Source organism: Coffea eugenioides, chromosome 1 (assembly GCF_003713205.1).
Source record: "Coffea eugenioides isolate CCC68of chromosome 1, Ceug_1.0, whole genome shotgun sequence".
Lineage (NCBI taxonomy): Eukaryota > Viridiplantae > Streptophyta > Magnoliopsida > Gentianales > Rubiaceae > Coffea > Coffea eugenioides.
Genome location: NC_040035.1, coordinates 44,630,167 through 44,653,885, shown reverse-complemented (window position 1 = coordinate 44,653,885; position 23,719 = coordinate 44,630,167). Strand labels below are relative to the sequence as shown.

Sequence of the window (23,719 nt, the reverse complement as noted above, 5' to 3'; positions counted from 1 at the left end):
TCCCAACCTAGCCGACCTCTCGCCGTTCCCACTCATCAACCACCATTCTTATATCCTCATCTCGGAATTGTACCAGACACTTTGTAGAGTTCTTAAACTAGGACTAACAAATTGCATTGCAGTCTTTACCACTTTTAAATAAAAAATAAAAGTAAGGCACAAAAATTAGCTTTTGGACAAAGAGAATTCGTGAAATACACAAGAATTTTCAATTTCTTGCCTACAAGTACAATCAATGAGCCTTCTATGCATAAAATGAATTCCTTCATGCATCCAAAGTGCGAAATATAACAAATTTTCGTGTTAAAAATCAGCTTTTCTCTTCTAGTTCCTTTTCCTTTTATTTCTTTTAAGATCGATTTTCTCTACACACCATGTTATCCGTTGCCCAGAGAGAGGTTCACCATCATGGAGCTGCCACTTACAAGAGCAGCAATTTAGCAGCAACTTGTGTTTGGCTTCAATCTTTTATATGCCTGTTGTAATGCCCAAAGCACACTAATTCCAGTCACAATATCCTGCATGGCATAAACTATGAGTTCGATAGCAAGACAAGTAAAACCGTACTACTTTGGACCATTAAAGGATCATGAAGGAAGCACGGGGTGATGATATCGATACATTTACACTCCGCATCATGAAATGTTCCCGTTAGACCAGCACAGACAAGGGGATGTTTTTGCACGATCCTTGGTACGGATGGCAACATTCTCATTTATTTAACACTGTCCGCACTATGAATACATTATACTGTACTGTAAATGAATAAATTTTCTGAAGCACAGCTCTCTTAGCTGTCAGCCTGTCACCACTAGCAGGCGTAATCATGTGGTTTAGACGTCGATACCTAGGAGCTCCTTTCAGCCAGCAACCAAGGCAATGATATATAGCTCAACGAACATTCATCGAGCAAGGATCCCAATGCATGCAACTGAATATGCTTTTTCGAGGAGAACAATAAATCTCCGGCTTCTATTTTAACTCTACAACATAACTGAGAATTCTCAGCTTTGATCCATTCACAGAAACTTAACTGGCTTCTATAGAAGAAAATGATCGATCATATGCCGTATAACGTCTGCGCCTTCTGTATGCATGTAGTGGTATTTCACCTGCAAGATATTCAGTCACAAGCATCCAATTAGCTGATACATATTGTTAGGTAACAACAGTACTTTAAGGGCCAAGGCAACCGAAAAAAGCTGGTAAGCAAAAGGAAGGAAGAAATGATGGGTGAATACTGCAACAATTTAAAGGCTCCAATTCAATTGAGCACAAATTTAAAATGCTCTAATATGTTGAATGAGAAAAGGTCAATATATTTAAGTTGTTCTCTGGATGGTAAGACAATGGTTCTTTCTCTTTTTCAGGTACAAAAGACATAAAAAAGGTGGTCATGGTTAACTTTAGGCTGCCTCTGCTACAAAGATATCCCTTCAAGTACATATGCCAGCAATGACAGTACCAGCTAATAACACAGCCCCTTTGATTAGTAGGAAATTCTAAAATTAGGCTCAAATTTTCAGGAACCACAATAAACATTCCCTTGCAGTAAGTTAATACTGCTTCACTAGCAGTCAGCATCAAGCCAAAAAAAAAAAACTTGAGACATTTTGGAGTAAAAAATGTCCATGCACACAAGTAATGCAAGAAATGATATAATAAAGTATCTTGAAGAAGAGGCAGGAAGAAATAATATGTTCGAAAGAGAGAAATCAAGATTATTAAGTAAAAATTCTGAGCAAGGTCAAGGAAGAGCTGGATGCCGGAGCAAAAGCAACATTGGCTCCACAACACTGCAATGCAAGAACAGACTTCGGAACTTGCCCAACAGAATCAAACAAATAGTTCACATCCAAGTGCCAACATCAAACTATGCCTAGAAGCCACCAACAACTGTCTCTTTTCAGCCTCTGCCTTTTCCCTTTTGCTTTTTTTTTTTTGTTTTTTTGGGGGGGGGGGGTGGGGGGGAAGAGAGAGACCTGAATAACACTATGGGCAGCAAATCTCATCCTGCTGCTATGGAAGCTGACATCCACTTTCTCCCATGACACACGAGATAGCCCTGTCACCATTTCCCCTGCATCAACACCAAATAGAAAACAGCTCACCATAACAGACTGCAAGTTACTAAAGAGATTTTAAGAAACGCTTCACAGTATCCTCATGAAGTAAAAAGTGCAAAAAGTAACTTGAATTTGGTATTTTCAAATGAGTTGATCACTAAAGCTGTTGCCACATGCCAATCTGTCAGCAATTTTGTTCTGAGTACTTCCTTTTATTGGAAAATAGTATTCCAATAAATCAAACACAAGTTCTTTTAGATGGTTGAGAAAAATTTTCTCCTTTTAAAGATGAAGGGTGTTATGGATAATTAAGTCCCTCTAATGGTCTGAAGTAAGGCAAACATAAAAGAACTTTGCACACTATACATGAGGTAGTTCCCACAATGATTCTGTAGTTATTATCTACTTTAATTCATTGATAGAGCAAAGAAGAAAAATAAAAGCATCGCACTCTACAAAATTAAGAAGTTACGTACGCAAAGTATTTGTTACATGAAGAGCAACACAAATCAGAAACATCAAGAATATGAATATAATACAGAAACCAAAACCCCAAAATATGCTTGGATCGTTTCCTTCATTAGCAAATTCATTGCGAGGTTAGTATTGACCGGTGCTGTCAATCATCAAACAGATAGTATGAACAGAAAGAGTTGACTATAAGCACAATAATACCAGGATATCCAATAAGCAAGCAGAACTATGAAGTCCTTAGGGTTAGCCAAACATCAAGCTATATATTTAAAAAAATCAAAAATAAAACATTTGCCACAATCATGCTGATCACAAACCTTCTATCTCATCCAAACCATCATCTTCCACCAAAACTGAGTCACACTGCTCACCATCACAGGCCTTGCAGCGTTCTTCATACACAATGTGAGGATATTTTTCGTTGATTGAATCCTCCCACTACAAGCCATAAGATACTCAGATAATCATACGGTGATGAAAAGAAAGCAAATATGATCATAATGCCATTACACAAGCAAAAGAGACTACCTTTGGTAGTTCATTATGACGCCTAATCGATGATGTCCTCCAGCCGACAATATCTAAGCAACAGTTTGTGAAGGAATAAAATCAAGGTGAGCAAAAACTAGAAGAGAAAATCAACAATCTGATAGGATACGGTCATAGCCAACATTAGAATATGCCACTCGGCGTTTGAATGCTTGCAAGGCAGACCTGAAAATATTAACATGCAGCTCATTGCTAAGTTGCACGTACAACAAAAACATACATGTCTGTCCATAAGCTAGGGATATGAGCTGGTTGTATGTTATATGGTAAGATTCTGGAAAACATACATGAAATGGCAGTCACCATCATCTTCCACCAGACGTTTTAGTAATGGAGGTTTGCCATCCACATGATCTGTAAGGAAAAGGTGACGGCCTGTTCTCCTAAAAATCCAGTGAATAAATAAGCCAGCAGCTTTCTCAAAGGCAGGCACGCCAAAGAGAAATGGCACCTGAAACCAGAGCAGTTGGAGAAACAGAACAATCCGCATCAAAAATGGCATATTCTTTTTTATATCAGCTTTAGCATACCAGTTGAGGTGATAAGAATACATGGAAACTGAAACCAAGAAGATCAAATAACATAACATAAGCAAAGGCTCTGCTCTAAACATCAATATCCATCCTTCAGCCAGAATGACATATGATCACTTACCAAATCCAAATACTGTGCCATTTTCGACTAAAAGGCAGCAAATAACATAAGATTCTTTCCAATGTAAACTAAACAAGTACCACAAAGACATGAATTAACAATAAACCTGAAAGAACACAGATTTTCTGCGGCTAGCAATATGTAAGTGAATGAGTACCACCTCATTTTTCACTCTAATCTATGGACCTTTTTACAGAATACAAGAGGTATCAGACAACTAGGCAATTCATTAGGCATAACAAAATCTAGCCAGGTCTCAATTCTTCTTCTTCTTTCTTGCATTTTTTTTTGGTTTTTTTTTGTTGGGGGGGGGGGGGGGTTGGCGGGGGCTGTGGGGACGTGGGGGGTTTACTCGAGGAACCAACAAAATCATAGGTTGCCAGGTTACAAAGTCATGTAACCGATGGAGAGAGTAGGCAAAATATTGGATCACAACCAACCAAAAGGCCTGAAGGTATAAAAAACCTAGAGAACTATGGAGATAAAGATTAGTCAATGTGACCACCACAAAGGAGATATGCTTAAACAAGAAGTACCAATCAATAAACTCACTCAAATGACACCTATATCCTTATCCAACCTATGGTGGGTGGTCATGTATAATCACTTTTTCCTCATTTTTCTCTTTCTCAAGCCAGGTCCATGACTTAGCCAGAAGATAACTAAATAGAATCTCTTAGAATTCGACAGAAATGCCAAGCTCTGAGGAGTTCTAAAAGAACCTTAAAAAAATATATACAAAAACACACTGGCATCAAGCTGAAAAATGAAACCTGTCATCAGGCTAAAAACACCATGATAGAGGAAAGTCCCTAGATTATCCAAATTGTCAAATGAAGGTAATTTCTGCAGTCAACAATATTCACTTAGCTATATTATGTGTATTTTCCAGCCTTGATTATTCCCTGTGAGTCAAATCTGTAAATGCGCAGCATAAGAGGGAAATCTATGCTAATAACCAAAAATAGCTATAGAAACTTACCAGTCAAGAGTTGGGAGTAGAACAAATACCTGTTTATTACCCCTTGACCCAAGATGAGGAGTCGCAAAAGTGATGAAATTTACTGGTTCAAGACCAGCTATTGTAGCCTTTGACTCTTCTGCACTGGAATTAGATGACGAGTATTCTGGATTTCCCTTGCTCGGAGGTCTATACAATCTACCAATGGTATATCTCGCCACTAAACCACCCACAGAATGCGCAACAAAAGAAATTTTTCGCATATCTGGCTTTCGCTTAATCACATCCAGAACCTACATATTTTATCTGTGTCAATAACAAAAGTTTTGTAGAAGACACAAGCATATCTTTTCACAAATTATAATTTATTGATGTATACAAGGAGAAGAGAGCCAAACCTCTTCACTTAATCTCTCACCCATCACATCCACACCATCCAATGTCAGGGCAGCCATATTCTTTTCACTACCTGCTTTGTAAATTATATCAGGTTATAAACATGCTCCAAATACAAACCCAGACAAACGCACGGAGGAAAACTTCCAATAGCAGGTGTAGACAGTACATATGACAACATAAACTAGTTGCCAACAAAGTCTGATAAAGAATATTGCATCCCACACCACTCACAATAGAAAATATGGCTACATTTAGTAGGCTACTTACAGTGAACAAAAACTTTATCAGGAAGCATCCTGACAAATTGCTCAGCTGCAAACTTCCAATCAGAAGCACTGCAACAAAAGACAACATCCCGAACATAAACCATCAGTGGCAAGGTTTTTCACTAGAGTGGGAATAGAAATTCAATTCCCAGTGAGATCCTTTCACTTCATTTACTGAAACAGTAGTCAAAAGCTAAACCAGAGGAATGCTCTGGTTCAGTCAATAACCATTTCAGTTGTCTACACCAAATATTCATATAGGTGAAACATGGTTCCAAGACATACTTTGCATGCGGAATACAAGTAGACATGTACCCAGAGCTTCTTCCTTTTTTTTTTTTTCTTTTGAAGGTAAAATTCTCTCATCACTTTCTTCTCACCATATCTGATCACTGCATCCACTAACAAGCAGCAGGATTTTATGATAGCAGTCAGTCAATTTTGGCTCCTTCAGTTCAATGCACATTTCATCTTTTTCTAACAGAAAAAGCAAGCGGACTTCAAGCAATAACCAACTGCAGACATCGTTCTGCCCTTGACGCCCCCCCCCCCCCCCCCCCCCAAAACACAAAACAAAAAAAAAAAAAAAGAAGAAAAGAGATAATAGAAAAGCACATATGTCCTATACCTATAATATGCATAACCTAGACTCTCATCACAAAGAAGTGATACTGGGGATCAGAAAGTTAATCATGATTGGAAAATTTAAATTCAGAAGATTGCTGCTAAGCAAACAACTATGCAGCAATGAACATTTTACCAAAAAAATTCTTGACTCCCCAACTCCATCAAATTTCATGCTACGGTAAGATTCATTTACTTGACAGGAAACTGAAATTCACAGCAATATGTCCAAAAAAAAAAAAAAAAAAAAAACAAAGCATCATTATTACCTTCCAAGAATTCCGTGGACCATTATAACAAGATGATCAGCGGAAGAAGCATCGGATCCTTTGCAGCTATAAACATCTTCTCCTCCGTTGGCCGTCGGCGTTGAGCAAACGCCGGTGTTCTCCACTCTTCCGTTTTCGATTTTGTCCATTTCTTACAAATCAAAATTAATAGTTATTTCGTTAATTCCACTCAGTCAAGGTGACTGACTACTCATTTGACGTTTATTAACCAAACCTAATTTTGTAAATTTCAATCAATTCATCAGTTAGTAAACTGATATTGAAAGAAAAAGCAAACGGAGCATTCAGTTTCTGTTGTATTCCTTGCTTTTTTCTTTTGAAAGCTTCCACCGGAAAACGATTGTGTTAGAAAGCGCAGAGCGTCGAGATCTCTCTCTCTCTCTCTCTTGTATCCTTTCAATTTGGTTAGGGGTAATTTCGCAGCGGGCTTGAGCTTGCCTGAGAGTGGACGGAGGAGAAAGACCTTCTTAGAGATATGACGTGGCGGCAAATCTACGACATCCCTTTCCCGGGGGGTACTATTTGAGCTCCGGTGTAATTAATAAGGCTAAGTTACCCCACCCCCATTTAAAGCTTTTACAGTTGGTGGTTGATACAGTGACGAACGAATTGCCTACTTACAAGGTACAGTATGCTTGCCCAGTCTGGGTTCGGTCCGGTGGTTGTAGCCCAGTTGGGTGAGAGCCACCAACCAAGGATCGAATCCCAGTCGTTACCATTGACCGATGATGTTGGGCAGTCTCTCGCGGTCACGCAGTGGGATTAGTTGGAGCGTACGGTAACCAGTCCTCGGCCCCAGATACCCACTGTGCTGAAAAAAAAAAAAGGTACAGTATGCCCCTTGCATATTCTAAAACCGACTTTTTTAAAAAAATATTCTGTCCTTTTCTTTTGGGACATTTATGATTTGGAATATAAAATATTTTCAGAAATGGAAAGGGGAAAAACATTCTTAGTTAGGTAACTTTTATATTTGAAGTTGAAAATCCTAAATTTAAATAAAAACAAGAATTTAATATGATATTGGAAACAACTGAGTTTTAGTTCAGTAGCCACCAAAAAAGGATTAAATCTTTTTTTAGACTATAAGTCCCGAGTTTGAACACCATCTTTAATAAAAAAAAATTCAAAAAATATGTCAGAACACTAATTTCTTATACAATTTCTTTAAACTCCCTCTTCCTGTAGAATAATATAATTTAGGTTATACAAATGTCCCATTCCTGTAGAATAGTTGTAGCAAAAAAGAATAATATGACCTTGGGATGAAAATGAAAAGGTTGTTACTACACCTTTGGAGGATTAGTGGTAATTACTACAAGCACGTTATCAAATTAATGGCGCTGTTTAATGTAAGCGAAGCTTAATTGCTTCTCCTTAAATGGTACTCACTAATTTCTGTACTCACTTTCTCTTTTTGTGAGAATCCGTAAATTTTCTGATTTTCTAGACTTTATTTTATTTAATTGCACGCCTTTTATACCTTTTCTTTATTAGAAAAATTTTCCAGATAATTGGTATGAGCAAATAGGGTTTTTAAAATAATTTTTCTAGTATAAATTAGTTCATGAGGTTTTAAGAGTGTATATCAAATGTGGGACCCACTAGTGCGGTAAGTTCGATGAAATTCGGCCGATTAGGTTACGTTTAGTATCTAGGGATTAATTTATTAGGTGTTAAGAAACAATTAGAGGTTACCTAGATGGATGATCATTGGAGAGACAAAAGGATAACTCTAAGTCTAAAAGGTGACAAGTGTCACTTTCTTACTCAAGGGTGGACTTTGACCATTTTATTACCTTTACTAAATCACCAAAAATTGACCCAAAATTCATCTTCTTCACAAGCTCCTTGGCCGAACTCCATATTGAGAGAAAAGAAAGAAAGCTTCAACCTTCAACTTCCATTTCTTGCACAAATCTTGCAATCCAACCATCCAAACTTGAAATTATTCCATAAAAACCTCTAGCTAGGTAGAATTGAGGAAGTTGGTGGAGTTGTGTTGGAAGCAAGAGACTTAAGCTACTACCTTTTGTGAGTTATCAAGGTATGGTGTGTAAATATTCATTGTTTGTTTCCAATAATGGTGAATTCATGACTTGTAAAGGTTAGTTAGGTGATTTTGTGGAGGTTTTCATGACTTTTGGTGGTGTTTGATGAATTTTTGATTTTATGCATAATTTTTCTGTTTTTATATGTTTAATGTTGATTGGCCATGTATGATGGTCTAGTATGGGTTAGAATGAAGCTTTGGTATGATAATTGTAATGATTAGTGGAAATTTTCTGGTTTGAAGCAAAAAATTCCAGATTAGGGTTCCAAACAGGGCTGTTCTGTCCGGATTTGTTTGAACATGTTAGAGGCCGAATTAGCCTTAGGTTAAAACATGAAAGTTGTAGAGAATGATGTTTTATTGTTTCTTGTAAAATTTCAGCCCAATCTGAGCTTTGTAGCTTGTAAAAACTTGGAAATACCCAGACTGGTCTAGGTAGGAGTTCAGCGAACAAGGTTGCCATTTCACCCAATCTGACCGTGACTTTTCACCCTGATCCTTACCGAATTAAATTTATGCCAAAACATGAAAGTTGTATCCAATGGTATAAAATAGTTTCCTGCAAAATTTCAGCTCTATCCTAGCACTGTAGCTTGTGAAATGACCGAAATACCCATGACTGTCCATGAACCCTGTTTCGCGCCCAGATTTCTGTTTTCGTGGAAATTTCCATTTGTGACCATGAAAATGCATGATTTGGCTTTGGAGGTCTTCATAAAAAATATAGGTATATGTCTTAGCTTTCCAACTCCCTTAGAATCACCTCTTTTTGACTTTGGTAGCCTGAGTTATTGTCGTTACGCATAAGGCGGTTAACAAGCCCGAATGTGAGATTCTGGTTCTGTAAATGACAATTTTGACTTAGATACACTACAAACTGGACTGAGTGATCTTCATCAAAGTTTTAGCTCTTTGTCTTAGCTTCAAAACAGTGTAAATTACACCTCAATCCGATAAGTACAGCTTCAGTTGTGGTAATTCCGCTAAGCAACAGCAAATCTGCCTTTTGTTTTCCAACCCAAACTTCGTTTCCGCATATGTCCTAGTTTGATTTTGCACTTATACGTTCCATATGATTTTACTCTCGTGATATATGGATTTGGTTTATGACTCATATTTGAGCCTTATGGTGGCTCTAATTAAAGGTGTTTGATAGCTTGTGATTTGTGGGTGTTGAGGTTTGGTTGGAAAGTAAAGAAAGACAAGGGAAATGCTGTCAAAATTTTCGCGGAGCTTCTGCACAGTCTCGGGAAATTTGCTATATCTTGATGTAGAAATGTCAGAATTGAGTTCTGTTTGTTGCGTTTTAAACTAGATTCATAGGGCTATCAACCGTGTAAATTTTAGACCCTGTTTATGTCTATACCATTTATGGTGATTTTTCAAAGTTGACTAAAATATTGTACCTGTTCTGTCTTTCACTGGATAAAGCAACAACTTGAGGCTTGAATTTGACTGACTTGTGTTCTGAATCTTATGAGGGTGTTTTCTGGAAAGTTATATCCCTTTGAATGTATTTTCCAACGGTATAACTTTTACTAATTTTGGACTTACAAAACTTGAGATATGATTTTTCTTATAAGGTTGTGCAAAACTGGAAAATCCTATTTTTCTAGTATTGATCTTACTTTCATTATCTACTTCAAATTTGGATTTGGTCAGTCATTGTAGGTAGGGTTTTGAGGTTGTTCATGCCTTTAAAACTGATTGTTACCTTTTCACTCCGAGGTCACCTCTTTGCTTTGCATTAATGGTTCTTTTGACTAGGCATATGGCTCGTAACCGAGTCTCACTTGCGAATTCCATACTAGGTCTTGGAGTCGAGTCTTAAGTGTTTGCCTTGATTGTTCTAGGAGGTGCCGACGATTAAAGCCACACTTGGGAAGGAAACTTTTGAAGTTATCCTTATTTGAACTGGTGAGTGCACCACTCCCCTGAGTTATTGCTAAACTGATTTTCTGTACTTGCAACTTGCTATTTGAATATCTTTCATGACTGTTTATCTTGTATGAGACGAGGTGTACTTTATCACACTCGTTCTCTTGCCTGTACTGAACGAACTGGAATCTATTACTCCCTCCGTCCCAAAATAAGGGACGTTTTTGGGGATTCTAATTTATTATGCACAGTTTAATCAATTTGAATGTGAGACATTTTTTTCCAATTGTGCCCCTTTGACTGATATCAAATCTTAATTGCTGTCTATGGTGATGTGAAAAGAATCTGTGGGTCCATATAAAATGTAAGCTCTTTTTCATGCTGTTGCCAAGCACGCGCCTGTTTATGGCCATCAAAATTTTTGGTGCTGTCCACGCACCTTTTTTTGGATGTCTATTTATTGCTTTTGTGGGTTCCATCATACTTGTTTTTTATTTTATCAATGTCTCTTTTGAGGCTACAAATGGAATGTTAGAGAAAAAAATTGTAGTGTGACTCAAATTTTGGGACATGAAAAAAGGTGAACTATGACAATAACAATGGGACGGATGAAGTACTTGTACTTGTTATGTACTTAAACTTGTTACTTGCACTTGTTATGAGATCGTTCGGAAGTGAGTCCAACGATCGTCCTGTTAAACTTGATCGTCCTGTTAAATTTGAGTCCAACCTCATGGGGAGTTTATTAAATCGAGCCAGTAATGGTTTGATCGAGATAATTGACAATCCATGGGTACCTGTTCCTGGGGAATCTTTGGGTATTGAGACTCTTGATTCCGGTATACTCGAATTGTGAGAACCTGAAAATTTTCACATTTTCTAGGCATTATTTTATTTTTGCCTACATTTTTATACTGTCCTTTAAAATATTAAAGTTTTATACATTTTTATAAGTGAAAATAGTTTTCAAGCCATTTTCTTGGTACAAGTTAGTGTACGTTATATTGGAAGTGCATTATAGACGTGGGACCCGCTAGCGCGATAAAATTTTGAAGACTATGTGATTTTTGTGCTAAGTGTTATTATTTTACCAAGTGCTAGGAGATAATTGGAGGTTAGTTAGATTAATTTGTATTGGGAGACAAGAGGATGAGAATAACATTAAAAGGTGCTAGGTGTCGTGACCCGATTGGAGTTGGACTTTGACTTAACTTTCTTACCTTTACTAAATACCAAAATTTGACCAAAAATATCCCATTTCTTCTTCCTTCTTGGCTGAACACTTGAGAGAAAGAAAGAGAGGAAAAGTTTCATCTTCAACTTCAAATCCAAGCCAAATCTTAAGTTCCAACCATTGGAAACTCAAATTACTTCATACAAAGTGCTAGTTAAGGAAGATTACGAACTTGAATGGAAAGATTTTTTGAGGACAAAGCCTAAGCTCCTACCTTTCTTGTGGTTTTAAGGTATTTTGCCAAGAACATCCTCTTTATTTCAATTAATTGCTTATTAGTGGTTTTTAGTTGTTTTAGATGTTGTTTTGTGGAAGATTAGCACTTGAATGCATGAATTCCAGATTAGGGTTTCATTTTTTCCCAATTCTGCCTGGTACTGTTACACCTAGTTAGAGGCCGATTTGGCCTTGGTACAAAACATGAAAGTTGTAGAGAATGATGTTTTGTAGTTTCCTGCAAAATTTCAGCTCAATCAGAGCAACGTAGCCTATGAAAAGACTGAAATACCCCTGCTACCTTGTTTCTGTCCGAAAATGAAAATCAGCATCTGTAAGTGGTTAGTTTGACCAGGAATATTACCGAATTGGTTGATGATATCTTTTTAAGAATTATAGTCTTGTATCTTATCTTTCAAATGGCTTTAGAATTACCTAAATTGGAGTTGTGTGTGCTGAGATATGAGTGAATAAAGTTGGACTGCTAGTTGATTTCTGCAGTGAATTTTGAACTGGAAAATTTGGAGTTATTTTGGTAAATTTGACCTAGTTAGGGTGAGAACTAGACTGAGGGGTCTTCATGAAAGTTGTAGGAATTCGTCTTAGCTTCGAAACGGTATAAGTTGCACACCAATCCGATAAGCGTAGCCTCGGATGTGTCCTTTCCGCAAAACCCTATCAAATCTGTCTTTTACTAAAGCTTATTTCCGCACTTGTTATTAGTTTGATTTTTGTCCTTATATTGTTTTGAGTCTATTGGACGGCTATTGAAATTAGATTGTTGTGTGTGTACCTTTGGGTTTGAATGAGAAAAATAATGAAGCCATAAATGGCTGGAAAATTTGGTAAACACAAAGGGCATGCTGCCCAAATTTTTGCTCGAGGGCTAAGTTTCTACTTGAACTTGTATATTTTCGTTTGGCAAATACTATGTTTTTTCATTTTAAAACATGATCCTTCTTCAATTGAAAACTCCAAATGTTTACTTACTCTTACCCAAATAAAAAGGAGTGGTTTAGGGTTTTCTTGGGTATTTTGTCCTCCCTTTTACATGAATTTCATTAAGACATTTAGTCTATATATCTACTTGAATATGAGATGATTTTGAACCATATAAATGATCACGAAAACAGTATTTCTTAGCCTATCTAGCTGGATTCCGACTTGCCTTTAATTCAAGTGTTTCCATTGAAAAATTTTATAACCCTTTTGAGTTGAGTTTTACGTTTAGTTTATGAAACCCTAGCTATTTCCATCTACCGGTCCAAATGCCCTCGTTTCACTTTAAAGTCATTTCTATACGTTTTATTCTTCAATTGGTGGGATTCTTCGAATTCACCTAATTGTTTGTGCTAGATAGACTGTAATATTCTTTCTTATTTACTCTTAGATTTTCTCGGTGATTGAGGTAATATCCGGAAGGATATTTACACGTTATTTTGCGTAAATAGGTGAGTGTTCCTTGTTTATTATATTTTCTTGACTTATTGGCTTGTTATTATTGATTGATAATGTGTTAAGTGCTTTCAATGATTGTTAAAACGAGTTTTCTAGGCGAGTGTGTACTTTATTGCACTCGACCTAAATAAATGTGAAATTTTCAATGATTAAATGATTAAATGCTAGTTGCGCATGAATGTAAGCCGTTTGACTGAATTGGCCCCTGCCCTTCGTTACCGATCGACTCGAGCCAGAAGCGGACTCGGTCGGACGATATGGTGACCTTGGGTGTGAACGTTGGTATACTCGAGTATTACCTTGTAGGTTGGTGGAGTCAGGCCAATTTCCAGGAGGGGGTGAACGAAACGAAAGAACGAACGAGGGTTTTATTTACCAAAAATATATTTTATTTAATTGACCGGAGGAATAAGGGGAATGACAGGAGAACGAACGAACGAACGAATATATGGCTCCCTGTGAGCCCGTATCCTTTTAATGGATGTGTTATTATCGCTTTTCATTGTAAATGTTTCTTGAATTACTGATACTCTATGTTTAACGTATTGGATTGATTGTTTGGTTATGTGTTCGGAACCTTACTGAGCTTTTAACTCATCCTTCTAGTTTTGTTTTCCTTAACAGGGGAAGGCGGGCAAGGACGAGAGCTCGGTATAGACTAGCTTGGTCTAGTTCTTTCATTTCTTTTGTAATGGTTCTCGCCCTAGCGCTTGGCATGGGTTGGATGTATGAGGAATGGAGAACCTTTGTATATTCAATGGTTGTATTTCCTTTTGAGATAGCAATGTATATAAGTTTCGTTTAAGTTTTGAATTTTGTTATGCTATTCCTATGGTAGTATTCCGGATTTGGTTGAAGTGAACGACTGAGTCCCGGCGAGAGATGGGCAGGCGGTCCGCCGAACCTTTCGGTTCGCTTTAGGAGAAGGTGGGGCTGTCACACGAGTATTACTATTCCTGTTTCTGTTTGGCGTTCGGACCCGATAAGGGATATGTTTGGTGAACGGGATTTTGGCGTTAAAGTGATGTTCTACTTGACTGGTTTCTTTATTGAACGTTGACGGAGGGTCAACGAGACTGGATCAAGTATAGCAACGGGGATTTGGCTCCTGAGAGCCACCTGTATCCTTTACATTGTGACATTCATTCATTTCTCGTATTTGATGTGAATATGTGCCTCCAAAGTGCTTTCACATGAATTCTATCGATTCTACTGTTTATACTGTTGGTACCTCATTGAGCTTTTAACTCACCCCGTTCCGTTATCCTTGTTTTCCTTACAGGAAACCACCTTTTGGAGACTTTGATATTTTGAAGCATGAGTTGAGCTAGTTTTAATCTTCTTTTGTGTAGCTCTTCGATGTATGGAAAACCTTAAATGTATCTTGGTCCAACGTTTTCCTTTTGAATTGTACATTTGCAAACATGTGTATACAAAAGTGTTTAATCATGTTCATGAGTTATTTTGGTTTGAAAATGTTCTGTTCTAGGGTTGTAGAAAGTTGTTATGCTTGTTTGGATTTTCGGACGGTGAATACTTTCTTCTCGACGTTCTTTTGAGCGTTTGGTAGGGTTTACGTTTGTTCCGGATCTGTAGTCCCGGCGAGAGTTGGGCAGGCGGTCCGCCGAACCCTTTGATTCACCTTAGTTATAGAAATGATGTAATAAAAATTCATTAAACATGTATATAGCGCCAAACGTCCAAAGTAAATTAAGCAAAGATTGATGTAATTTTTTTTTTCCCAACGAAGATAACAATTCGTTATTGTATTTAATTGAATCAATAATTTGAAGAGTTATACTAAGTAATAGTAGTATAATCTTTTGCAACTTTACAAAGTAATACTTCAAATTTACAATACGAAAGAGCGTCAATGCAACCTATATGAGAGAAGTAAAAGAGAATTTGCACGTTATTCTATCTCTATTGAAGATTATATATAAAAAAAAATATATATATATGGTACAACATATTTCATGATTCATGACGGTTACTAGATAAATCACACAAATTACATGAAAAAAAAAGAAAAAAGCTTTTAGGTTTCTCAAAAATTGAAAAAATCCCTCTTTACGTGTATTGGACGTGGAGAAAAATTAAAGCAATGAGTGAAAAGCCACGTGGCAGAGTTTGGTGGCGTGGTTAGAGTATGTGGCGGTGGTTGGATGGGATTAATATCCATGACCTTCAGTGATTAGTCGGTATTAGTAGCTGTTTGTTTTACGTTTTGTGTAAGAGCGTGCTTATAATCCAGCCGCGTAACCGCGTTACTTTTCTCCGTTACTTTTATCAATTTGGGTCCATGACGAGGAGGTCTCTAAATTCCTTTCGTCAATCGTCACAGCTCTCGGATTTGTGAACCTGAAAGTTAGTAAGTAGTCCGTCATTAACCAATCTATCACGAGTCTAAACTCGGCGGTGTCTTAATTCAAATTTCATGTTGCGTGGTTTCTTTGATTGAATTTTTAATATATTTCAAGGAGTAATAAAATAAAAAATTGCTGAGGTGGGAAGCAGGAAAAACGAACTCTTTCATTCCATTTCATTGTTGAAAAGGGATCTGAAATCTTGTGTTTGCTTGCTCGCAAATGTTACAAAGACATCCTCGTCCCCCCACAAAAAAGGGAAATCCAATCCAGCCAAGGTGCGTCCCACCACATGGATCTGAAAGACATGAAAGTCGACTTAAGTTGTATTGTATGGATTGGTTCTTTCCACTTTGACGACGGATTGCAATGTAGATTGCATTGCGCCACGTGAAAATTGTTGCGTTGCCGGTAGTCGGTTACAGGATTGGCCCTTTGAAAATCATCTCTGAGTCTGGGCATAATCCTGCAGCCATCGATCAATCGTGAAATGTTGCTGTGTTTGAAAAAAATGAAAAAGGGGATGAGTTACCTTTTACACGGTATAATTTGGGGTTTTATCACATTATCCCTTATAATTTAAAAATCTATATACAACCCTTTGATGATTTGGGTTAAAGTGTTACCATTAGTTTTTTTTTTTTGGTTAAAATTAACGGTCTATAGTAAAGAGTCAAAATCAAGCTGATAAATTGACAAATTTATCCATTTATTACTTATTTTTTCCTTCAAATATAAAAAGAAATTAAAATAAAATATAGATAAATAAGAATTAGCAAATAGCATCAACGATTTGGGTTTAAAAGCCTATAATGATATTAGTAGTTAAAAAAGATTTGGGATTTATTTATTTATTTTATATTTCGTTTCCATCTTTTGCTTCTTATTTATTTATTTTTATTTCCCTTCCATCCTTTTTGTATTTGGAGAAAATTGAGGTCTTGTTTGGATTGTAGTTTTATATAAAATTTTTTTTATGTTTTTCGTAAACACGTTTTTCGATCACTTTTTTACTTCACATATATCAAATCACTATAATATATTTTTCTATAAAAACTTCCAAACACAACAATCCAAATCAACCCTAAAATTTTGTAAACCAAAGTATAGGGTTTCAAAATCATATCTTTTCTTCCTAAAAGGGAGAGAGAGAGAAAGAAAAGGAAAAAAGAAACAAAGGAAAAAAAGTAGTGAAAAGAGTAAATTTATCAACTTATTAGTTTGACTATGATTTTTTACTATTGATCATTAGTTTTAACGAAAAGTGATACTTTATATATAAATTTTTAAATCAAAAGAGATAATATGATAAAGTATCAAACTACAGGGAATAAAAGATAACTAATATATATATTAAAAAAAAAAAGGCTATACCGCTAGGAAAATTGCTTAGAGATCAGGCTATACAGCATAGCATATACTAGTAAAATTTTGCAATGGAGAAAGTCAAGCAGACACATAGTATTAAAATTTGCTTAGTTTCTTCAAAGTCTTATCGGGGTAGATCACCATTCTTGTTATGATGCTGCAGTTGACAAAAAGGAATTAACCCAATACAGCACGCTAAAGTCTAAACAGGAAAGTCAATAAAGTCATCCGTCAAAATCGAAGATCAAGCCGATTGAGGTAATGGATCCTCGTCTCTGGCACAAAATTGCTGCCATCTCCGGTATGGCAGCGCTTGGGTTGGGAACCTACGGTTTTCATGCCTTCAAGCCCAAAAATCCTGCTTACAAAGAGGTTTGGTATACAGCATCCCTATACCATTTGGTTCATACAGCAGCCCTTCTGGCTGCTCCTACGACCACTCGCCCTAACATTTTTGGGGCACTTTTGACGACTGGAATTCTGGCTTTCTCTGGGACGTGTTATGCCGTTGCCTACCTTGAAGACAGAAAGTATGCTACCTTGGCTCCTTTTGGTGGATTCGCATTCATTGGTGCCTGGGCAAGCTTGCTGTTTTAGGAGCTTTTTATCTTCCCCGTTGCTGCAATAGGATCTCTCACTTCATGTGGTTTTTCGGAACGTATCTCTTTAATAACCTCCACATGCTCATGATCTGAAGACTTCCGAGTTCAAATCGTTTGTCTTCCTTCTTTCACATGTTATCTGAATACTTTTGACTTTGCTATCCAGAATATTGGCAAAAACTGAGGATAGTTTAGTTCTTATATATTTTTTTTACCAGTGATTATTTTTTCCAAAGGGGTATAGCTTCGCTGCGAAACTTTTAACAGCATTAGGACTCGTTTCGATTTAGCTAGAAGTACCTTTTCACTTAATTGAGGAAAAATATAGTCGGAAGTTACTACCATCATCATCTTATAGTAAGCTGTGTTTTTCTTAAGCAATGAGTACGTTATTTGGCCAATAGGGATCGCAGTAAAATGCAAGTCTCGATCAGCTATTGGTCTACGTGCCACCCTAATTCGATCATAACGGTAAATGCCACTGGTATTCAGCCTTTACATCCTCATCCTACAAAAGATCCAACCTTTTTAGTCTCAATTGTAATACTGGATTTACCATTGATTCTCAACTAAAAAGGCACACATTTCTGGGCGGTTAATACAGACAAGAACAGACCTTTACAATAATATATCAAGCAGTACCACCGAATCCATAGAATGACTCTACCCAGTTGGCAATCCAAACGTCATCAATCATCTGAACTATAATCACTGGATTCTTGTAACATGGGCACAGCAGCACAGCAGAAAAATTCCTTGTCCTTGAGAAGGAGACAGCTTCCATCAAAATTCCATTTCAGGTCAGTTACAGAGAAATCGGTTAGAGGAACATTTATACAATAGGCACCGGAAGGTGTCCACATGTACAAGTGGGAGCTGCCTGTGCATAAAATCAATCGTGTGCATATTGGATCCCAGGCAGCTGCTCGAACAGGCTCTTTTTGGATTAAGATGGCAGCAAGCTCAAGACGCTGTACATCCCATATCCAGAGGACAGTGGGCATGCTGTCATTGCGAGTACAGATGTACAGGCTGTCACTGCTCCATGATACGAGACCTATAAATTTGTTTTGGCATGTAAAGAAAGCTTAGGAAGAAGTAGGTGTTTACCAAAGTAACAGAATGAGTTTTCAGAAAACATGCATAGGCAGTTAATAATAACCCGATCAAAACAACTGAAAAGTTATCATTCCAGAAAGCTTTTTGTAATCAGTCACAATTCAGAAGTACCATTCCAAATTCTCTTAATCATCTGTTGGAAAAAGAAAAACAAACCAAACAAACAGCAATGATGTCTCAAAGAATAGCTAAGGGTTCCAATCCATTGCCTCGCCACCATTAATAGATTTTCAAGTTCCCTTGCATCGAGATATAAGAAACAGAGAAAACAGGGTTCTGTCCTTCTAAATAAGCAGGTTATTTCAACTTCTTTCCGGTAATTCAATGGAAAGTAAAAGCAACAACACATCCCATTGCTTATAATCCAAATGTCTAAAATCCACAGAAAGGGATACGATTTTTCAACTCACATTAATATTTGGGGATGAGAACTAGTCTATTGCATATCCATGATAGGATTCAGATTCTAGCTTACCGATTCCTTGCTTGGGATTTGGTTTATCTGCTGGAGGTTTCTGGCAAGGTAGATTGATTGGCAGTTCCATCACATCATACCTAACTTCAATTCGTGTTTCAGGAGCATCATCTGAAAAGCGGAAAACGATAAAAGACAACATCAGACTACAGAAAACCAATGGTACAACAAAATCCCAAAAGTAGCTTTCGCTAACAACCATCCAACCAGAAGCAAACTCTCAACTAGAGCAAAATCCAATCATTCTTCCAAACATGTAAGGGTGAGAAAAGCATCCAACGAACAACAAACAAAATTTGAAGTCCCTACGGGCTTTAGTTCCTTCTTTGTTGCAAGTTAGTATGAGTTGACAGTCAATCCATCAAGAACAAAACAGTGAAGATAGAACACAGCAATATGCTGCAATTTCAAAGAATATAGTAGTTAAGCAGATTTACTTGATTCTAAAGAAGTAGATGGGATTTCACCCATCAAAAACAAGATTAATTCTTACCACCACTTTGAGGCACAAGATCATCACTTAATGTTAATTCCGACATATCAAGTTGCAAGGGCTCATCCACCTCCTACGATACAAGAAAGACAAAAGAATTAGATCCAAGTAACATAATGATCATTTTGAGCACAACACCCACAACAACCAATTAAGCAGCTTACCTTGAAAACAGCAGCAGAACAAGGTGCACGTACAGTCGATAGGTGTGTAAATTCTGCAAATACTTTCCATGTCAAGTGGTTCAAAACCCTCAGCATCTGATCATAACTTCCTACCGCTAGAAACTGGCTACAAGGGGACCATGCAACACTTTTGACACCTAGTCCACTTTCATATGCTTGATATTTGGAAAGACAACGCCCGTCTGGGGAATATATCAAAATCTAGATGATGCAAAGGAAATATAAACATCATCCAGCTACAAATGATTTCTTAAATTAAAAGTTAAACATAAAATGTGGCAAGTGAAAACTCATCTGATGCAAAGTCCAATTGTAGTTACTACTCACAAACCATTATACAAGCATCTAAATAGAAGACTAAAGAATTTGGAACTACTTTTCTTTGCAAAACATAAATATCCCACAAATTTGAATAAAGGAAACAATACGGAAGGAAGACCGCAAGAGTATGTGATCAACTAACTTCACTAACAAATATTAGCAAATTTTAATAGGTTTTGCATTATTCACTGGGGATGGTCCTTCATCCACGTGCACAAGAAGGAACATTACTAATATAAGCTTCAGAATTAACAAGCCCCAGTTCATTATAAGATGAAGGACCAGGAAGTATCAACAAAAGCACTAAATCCATCGTAAGATGTTGGGGAGTCAATCTCGCACAATCCCTCTCTGTTAGACAACATTTCCTATATTCTGAACTTGCAGAGAAAAAAAACATGAAACTTTCCCATAAGAGAAATCATACAAGTGTAAAGATCATATAACATGAAAGCTATAATTGTAGAAAGTGTAATCTCTCCAGGAAGTCAAGTAAGAATACGAAAAATATGATGTTGATGGCACAATATTATACAGTAGAATACCTTGTACTCCAAAGAAGAATCCCATATCACTATTGCACTGTCATCAGGTGACCACTGAATATCTGCCAAATCCAACGTGTCAACAGCAAAGACACTAATTATCTCCCACGTATGGCAAGAAAGCAGATTGACATAATCTTTGCAATCACGCCTCGTACAAACTGCAGCAAATTTTCCGTCTTTGGTGAACGAGACCCCCTTAGAGCCATGCTTTGGCCACTGGACATGTATGCATGCCGTGTTCAAGAGTGACCACACAGTCAACCTGAGCTGAAATTCGGATGTTGTAAGTATGTGGCGACTGTCTGGACTCCATCTTGCATAAGTAATACCAGCAGGCCCCTCGTCTATTTTACACGTCCAGTCAGGTTGCATCAACGACCACGCCTGTATCATTGGTCTCTTGTAGAGACCACAAAGTATGTACTCAGAATCCAGAGCCCATTCAATGTATGTAATCTTATCCAAGCATGAATACAGCTGCACCACCTGCACCAATTACAACTCAAAACGAATAAACTTGAGTTGAATGCCAAAGCAAATTATAAACCAGTCTATTCATTTTAGCTAAATACAGGATTTGGCTATATTTCGCCTACGAGCATAGGCAATCCCAATCGAACCAAGTACCACATTTTCAAGCCTAATTCACAACAATGCATTAAGAGTCAAGTTAAAATGAGCTTCAGTAGCTCGATTTATTGTCGATCAAGCTGTCAAATTTATAAAATGGTGACAAAATTTACAATAAATATTCGATTAATAGAGAGAACTTGTCAGACTGTCAAACAGTGCTACATCACTACTAAGTCAAATGAAAATCCCACATAAACGAGCGCTAACAAATGAAGCTTGACAATCCATTACGTTTAATTTCAAACGCGCGAACCAAAAATGGGAAAAAAAAGGACGAGGAATTAAGTAAAATTTTGCTCTTTATAAGGGAGACAGAAAAAACACCTTGAGTGTGAGTACATCGCGAATCACGAGACGGTAATCGACTGCGACAGCAATAAACCGAGCATTGGGCGAGAAAGAACACGGCCCGCTCTGCTTGTAAGGCTCCGTAAACTCCATTCGAAGGTAAGATGATTTAAATTTGGGATTTTCAGCATCCAAGTATGCAAGCTACCCAACTTAGACAAGTACCCGCATTGTAGAAGAGGTCTAGGGCAACTGGGCAAGCAGTTAAAGCTGACATGCGAGTAGGCGAGCGGATCTGCAACTTCTTGAGGATTCGTTTGGGTCTACAGTTGAAAACTGGCGCATTTCTATGGGGAGTGAAAATAGAATGAAACTGGAAACGGGAAATGGTACGGAATGAGCAGTGTTTTCAAATATTGAAATTTACGGCACGCAAATAAATTTAAGGCTTTTTAACCTTGCCTCCCACCAATATGCCATTCTTGTGGCTTGCTTCAAATCCAGACGGGTGCGTCGTGCACCCGTTTGGTCCGGTGGTGGTTCTGTCCCCATCAGTCCCCATAGGCTCAGTTGAGCCTCCCCGTAGATAGAGTAGGAGTAGCAGTAGGGTTGACAATTGACAAAAAATAAATAAAAAATAAAAATAAAAATAAATTTTGGGGTAATTTCACAAAACTTCCTTGAGGTTTCTGATAATTTCACTAACTCCCCGAAATATTTGTAAAATTACATTAACCTCCCCTTGAGTTATGATTTTGTAACAAAATCAGTTCAAATAATAAAAAGTACCATTAAAAAAGTATTTTGAAAAGAGAAATAAAAGTTTTATCTCACAAATGCCCCTTTTTCTGCTTGTGTATAAATTGTATTGTAAATAAATGAAAAATATATTAATAAAAGTAAGGGAATGTAAGTGCAAATAGTAAATAATAAAAAATAAGTAATGATTTTTTTCTCTACAAAACTAGATGAACGGCTAGTGAATTGGATTACAACGGCTATTTTTTTAGATCTTTACTATTTTACATATAAAAAGGAAACATGAAGCATTAAAATAGATCTCACTTTCACTTGGAATAGCAAAATTTGAGGTGAAAAAATAGTGATTTTGCATGAATTTCCAAAGGTGAAAGTAAAATATAAGCACATAAACCATAACACTATCAAGTTATAAAAATAAATTATAAAATGTACCCACATCCTTTAGCATTAAGAACAAATATTGCAAGTATAATTGCAAAGTAATTGTAAAGATTTTTGAGAGTACAAAAAAATCCAAACGAGTTACTATTTGATGTATCAATTTATAAGAGTGAACAAATATTTAGCACATCAATTGGCAACATTTTGCAATTGGCTATTGTTCATCATTAAAAAAAATCCCAACAACTATGTTTGTTTATTGGTTATTAACAATTAATTAGTGCCCTAATTACTTAATTGTCATATGTTAATTTCCAATAAAATATAATATTCGATGGTATATGAGTAATTTTTCTTTAATAGGACACTATAGGGATGTTAGTGTTATTTTATAAATCTTAGGGTAGACAAGTGAAATTATTAGAAATCTCGAGAAAGGTTCTAAAATTATCCCATAAAATTTTGCCTTATAAATGGCTTTCAAACAGTTTTAGAGGGCAATGGGGTAAATTCATGCATTCTAAAAATACTGTAGTTAGTCGAATTTTCAACAACAAAATGCCGGAAACTTATCTAAATTAAAAAAAAAAAACTAGTAACCTTCTAGGCTCGACAAAATATTACTTATTAGTCATATAATTGCATCCAATGTCATGTTTTATCCTCCACTTTTGTTACAACAAAATGAAATAGTTGAGAGAAAATTTTGTAACATTACAAGAAGTAGACATTATATTAGTTATATTCTCTTTCTATATTAGATAGTTAAGTTTTTCAAAATATTATTTTGTTTATATTATAAGTATATTTTTAAATCATTTATTTATATTTTTAATTATCTTTTTTATTTTACGTACATGACAACATAAAAAAGTGATACAATAATTATTTTAAATAATATTTTTAATAATTACCTACCTAAACACACTTATTATGTCTCTTATTAATCAAAGTTTATTCTTTTAAACTTGTCCTAACTTGAGATGATGCAATATACACACATAATTCTTCTGTCTCATAAAGATAGGCTTATTTTCACACTTTTATACACATTAA

General features: G+C 36.5%; 3 protein-coding genes across 4 annotated transcripts; 1 reads left to right on the top strand and 2 right to left on the bottom strand.

The window, feature by feature from the left end:
- Window positions 1-549: 549 nt before the first annotated feature.
- LOC113764211 (putative lipase YOR059C) lies at window positions 550-6,885 on the bottom strand. Of its 2 annotated transcripts, none has more exons than XM_027308303.1 (11): window positions 6,722-6,885; window positions 6,263-6,413; window positions 5,371-5,438; window positions 5,103-5,173; window positions 4,755-4,997; window positions 3,377-3,540; window positions 3,199-3,254; window positions 3,069-3,121; window positions 2,858-2,978; window positions 1,983-2,080; window positions 550-1,112 (listed from the first exon to the last, which is right to left on the bottom strand). In XM_027308303.1, the coding sequence occupies exons 2-11, from the start codon at window positions 6,409-6,411 to the stop codon at window positions 1,041-1,043; spliced, it is 1,095 nt and encodes a 364-aa protein (XP_027164104.1). In that variant the 5' UTR covers window positions 6,412-6,413; window positions 6,722-6,885; the 3' UTR covers window positions 550-1,040. The 2 variants fall into 2 exon arrangements, with proteins under 2 accessions (XP_027164104.1, XP_027164103.1); XM_027308302.1 differs by having other exon boundaries at window positions 6,498-6,884.
- A 10,232-nt stretch (window positions 6,886-17,117) lies between these two features.
- On the top strand, window positions 17,118-17,453 carry LOC113773385 (transmembrane protein 256 homolog). Its single transcript, XM_027318022.1, has one exon. It carries the CDS (start codon window positions 17,118-17,120, stop codon window positions 17,451-17,453), a length of 336 nt encoding a protein of 111 aa, XP_027173823.1.
- Window positions 17,454-17,916: 463 nt separating this feature from the next.
- LOC113777379 (WD repeat-containing protein WRAP73) lies at window positions 17,917-21,892 on the bottom strand. Its single transcript, XM_027322415.1, has 6 exons — window positions 21,557-21,892; window positions 20,597-21,085; window positions 19,710-19,931; window positions 19,546-19,618; window positions 19,053-19,163; window positions 17,917-18,515 (listed from the first exon to the last, which is right to left on the bottom strand). The coding sequence occupies exons 1-6, from the start codon at window positions 21,671-21,673 to the stop codon at window positions 18,148-18,150; spliced, it is 1,380 nt and encodes a 459-aa protein (XP_027178216.1). The 5' UTR covers window positions 21,674-21,892; the 3' UTR covers window positions 17,917-18,147.
- Between the last annotated feature and the right edge of the window lie 1,827 nt (window positions 21,893-23,719).

Excerpts from the sequence above, each read along its gene's own strand:
- LOC113764211 (XM_027308303.1), bottom strand. The coding sequence starts at position 6,411 with ATGGACAAAATCGAAAACGGAAGAGTGGAGAACACCGGCGTTTGCTCA. Across the intron at positions 5,439-6,262 it reads GTCCACGGAATTCTTGGAAG|TGCTTCTGATTGGAAGTTTG; the intron begins GTAATAATGATG and ends CTTTTGTTGCAG. Across the intron at positions 5,174-5,370 it reads TGATAAAGTTTTTGTTCACT|GTAGTGAAAAGAATATGGCT; the intron begins GTAAGTAGCCTA and ends TTTACAAAGCAG.
- LOC113773385 (XM_027318022.1), top strand. The coding sequence starts at position 17,118 with ATGGATCCTCGTCTCTGGCACAAAATTGCTGCCATCTCCGGTATGGCA.
- LOC113777379 (XM_027322415.1), bottom strand. The coding sequence starts at position 21,673 with ATGGAGTTTACGGAGCCTTACAAGCAGAGCGGGCCGTGTTCTTTCTCG. Across the intron at positions 19,932-20,596 it reads ATTCTTCTTTGGAGTACAAG|ATTTTGATATATTCCCCAGA; the intron begins GTATTCTACTGT and ends TGCATCATCTAG. Across the intron at positions 19,164-19,545 it reads TCTTGTGCCTCAAAGTGGTG|ATGATGCTCCTGAAACACGA; the intron begins GTAAGAATTAAT and ends TCCGCTTTTCAG.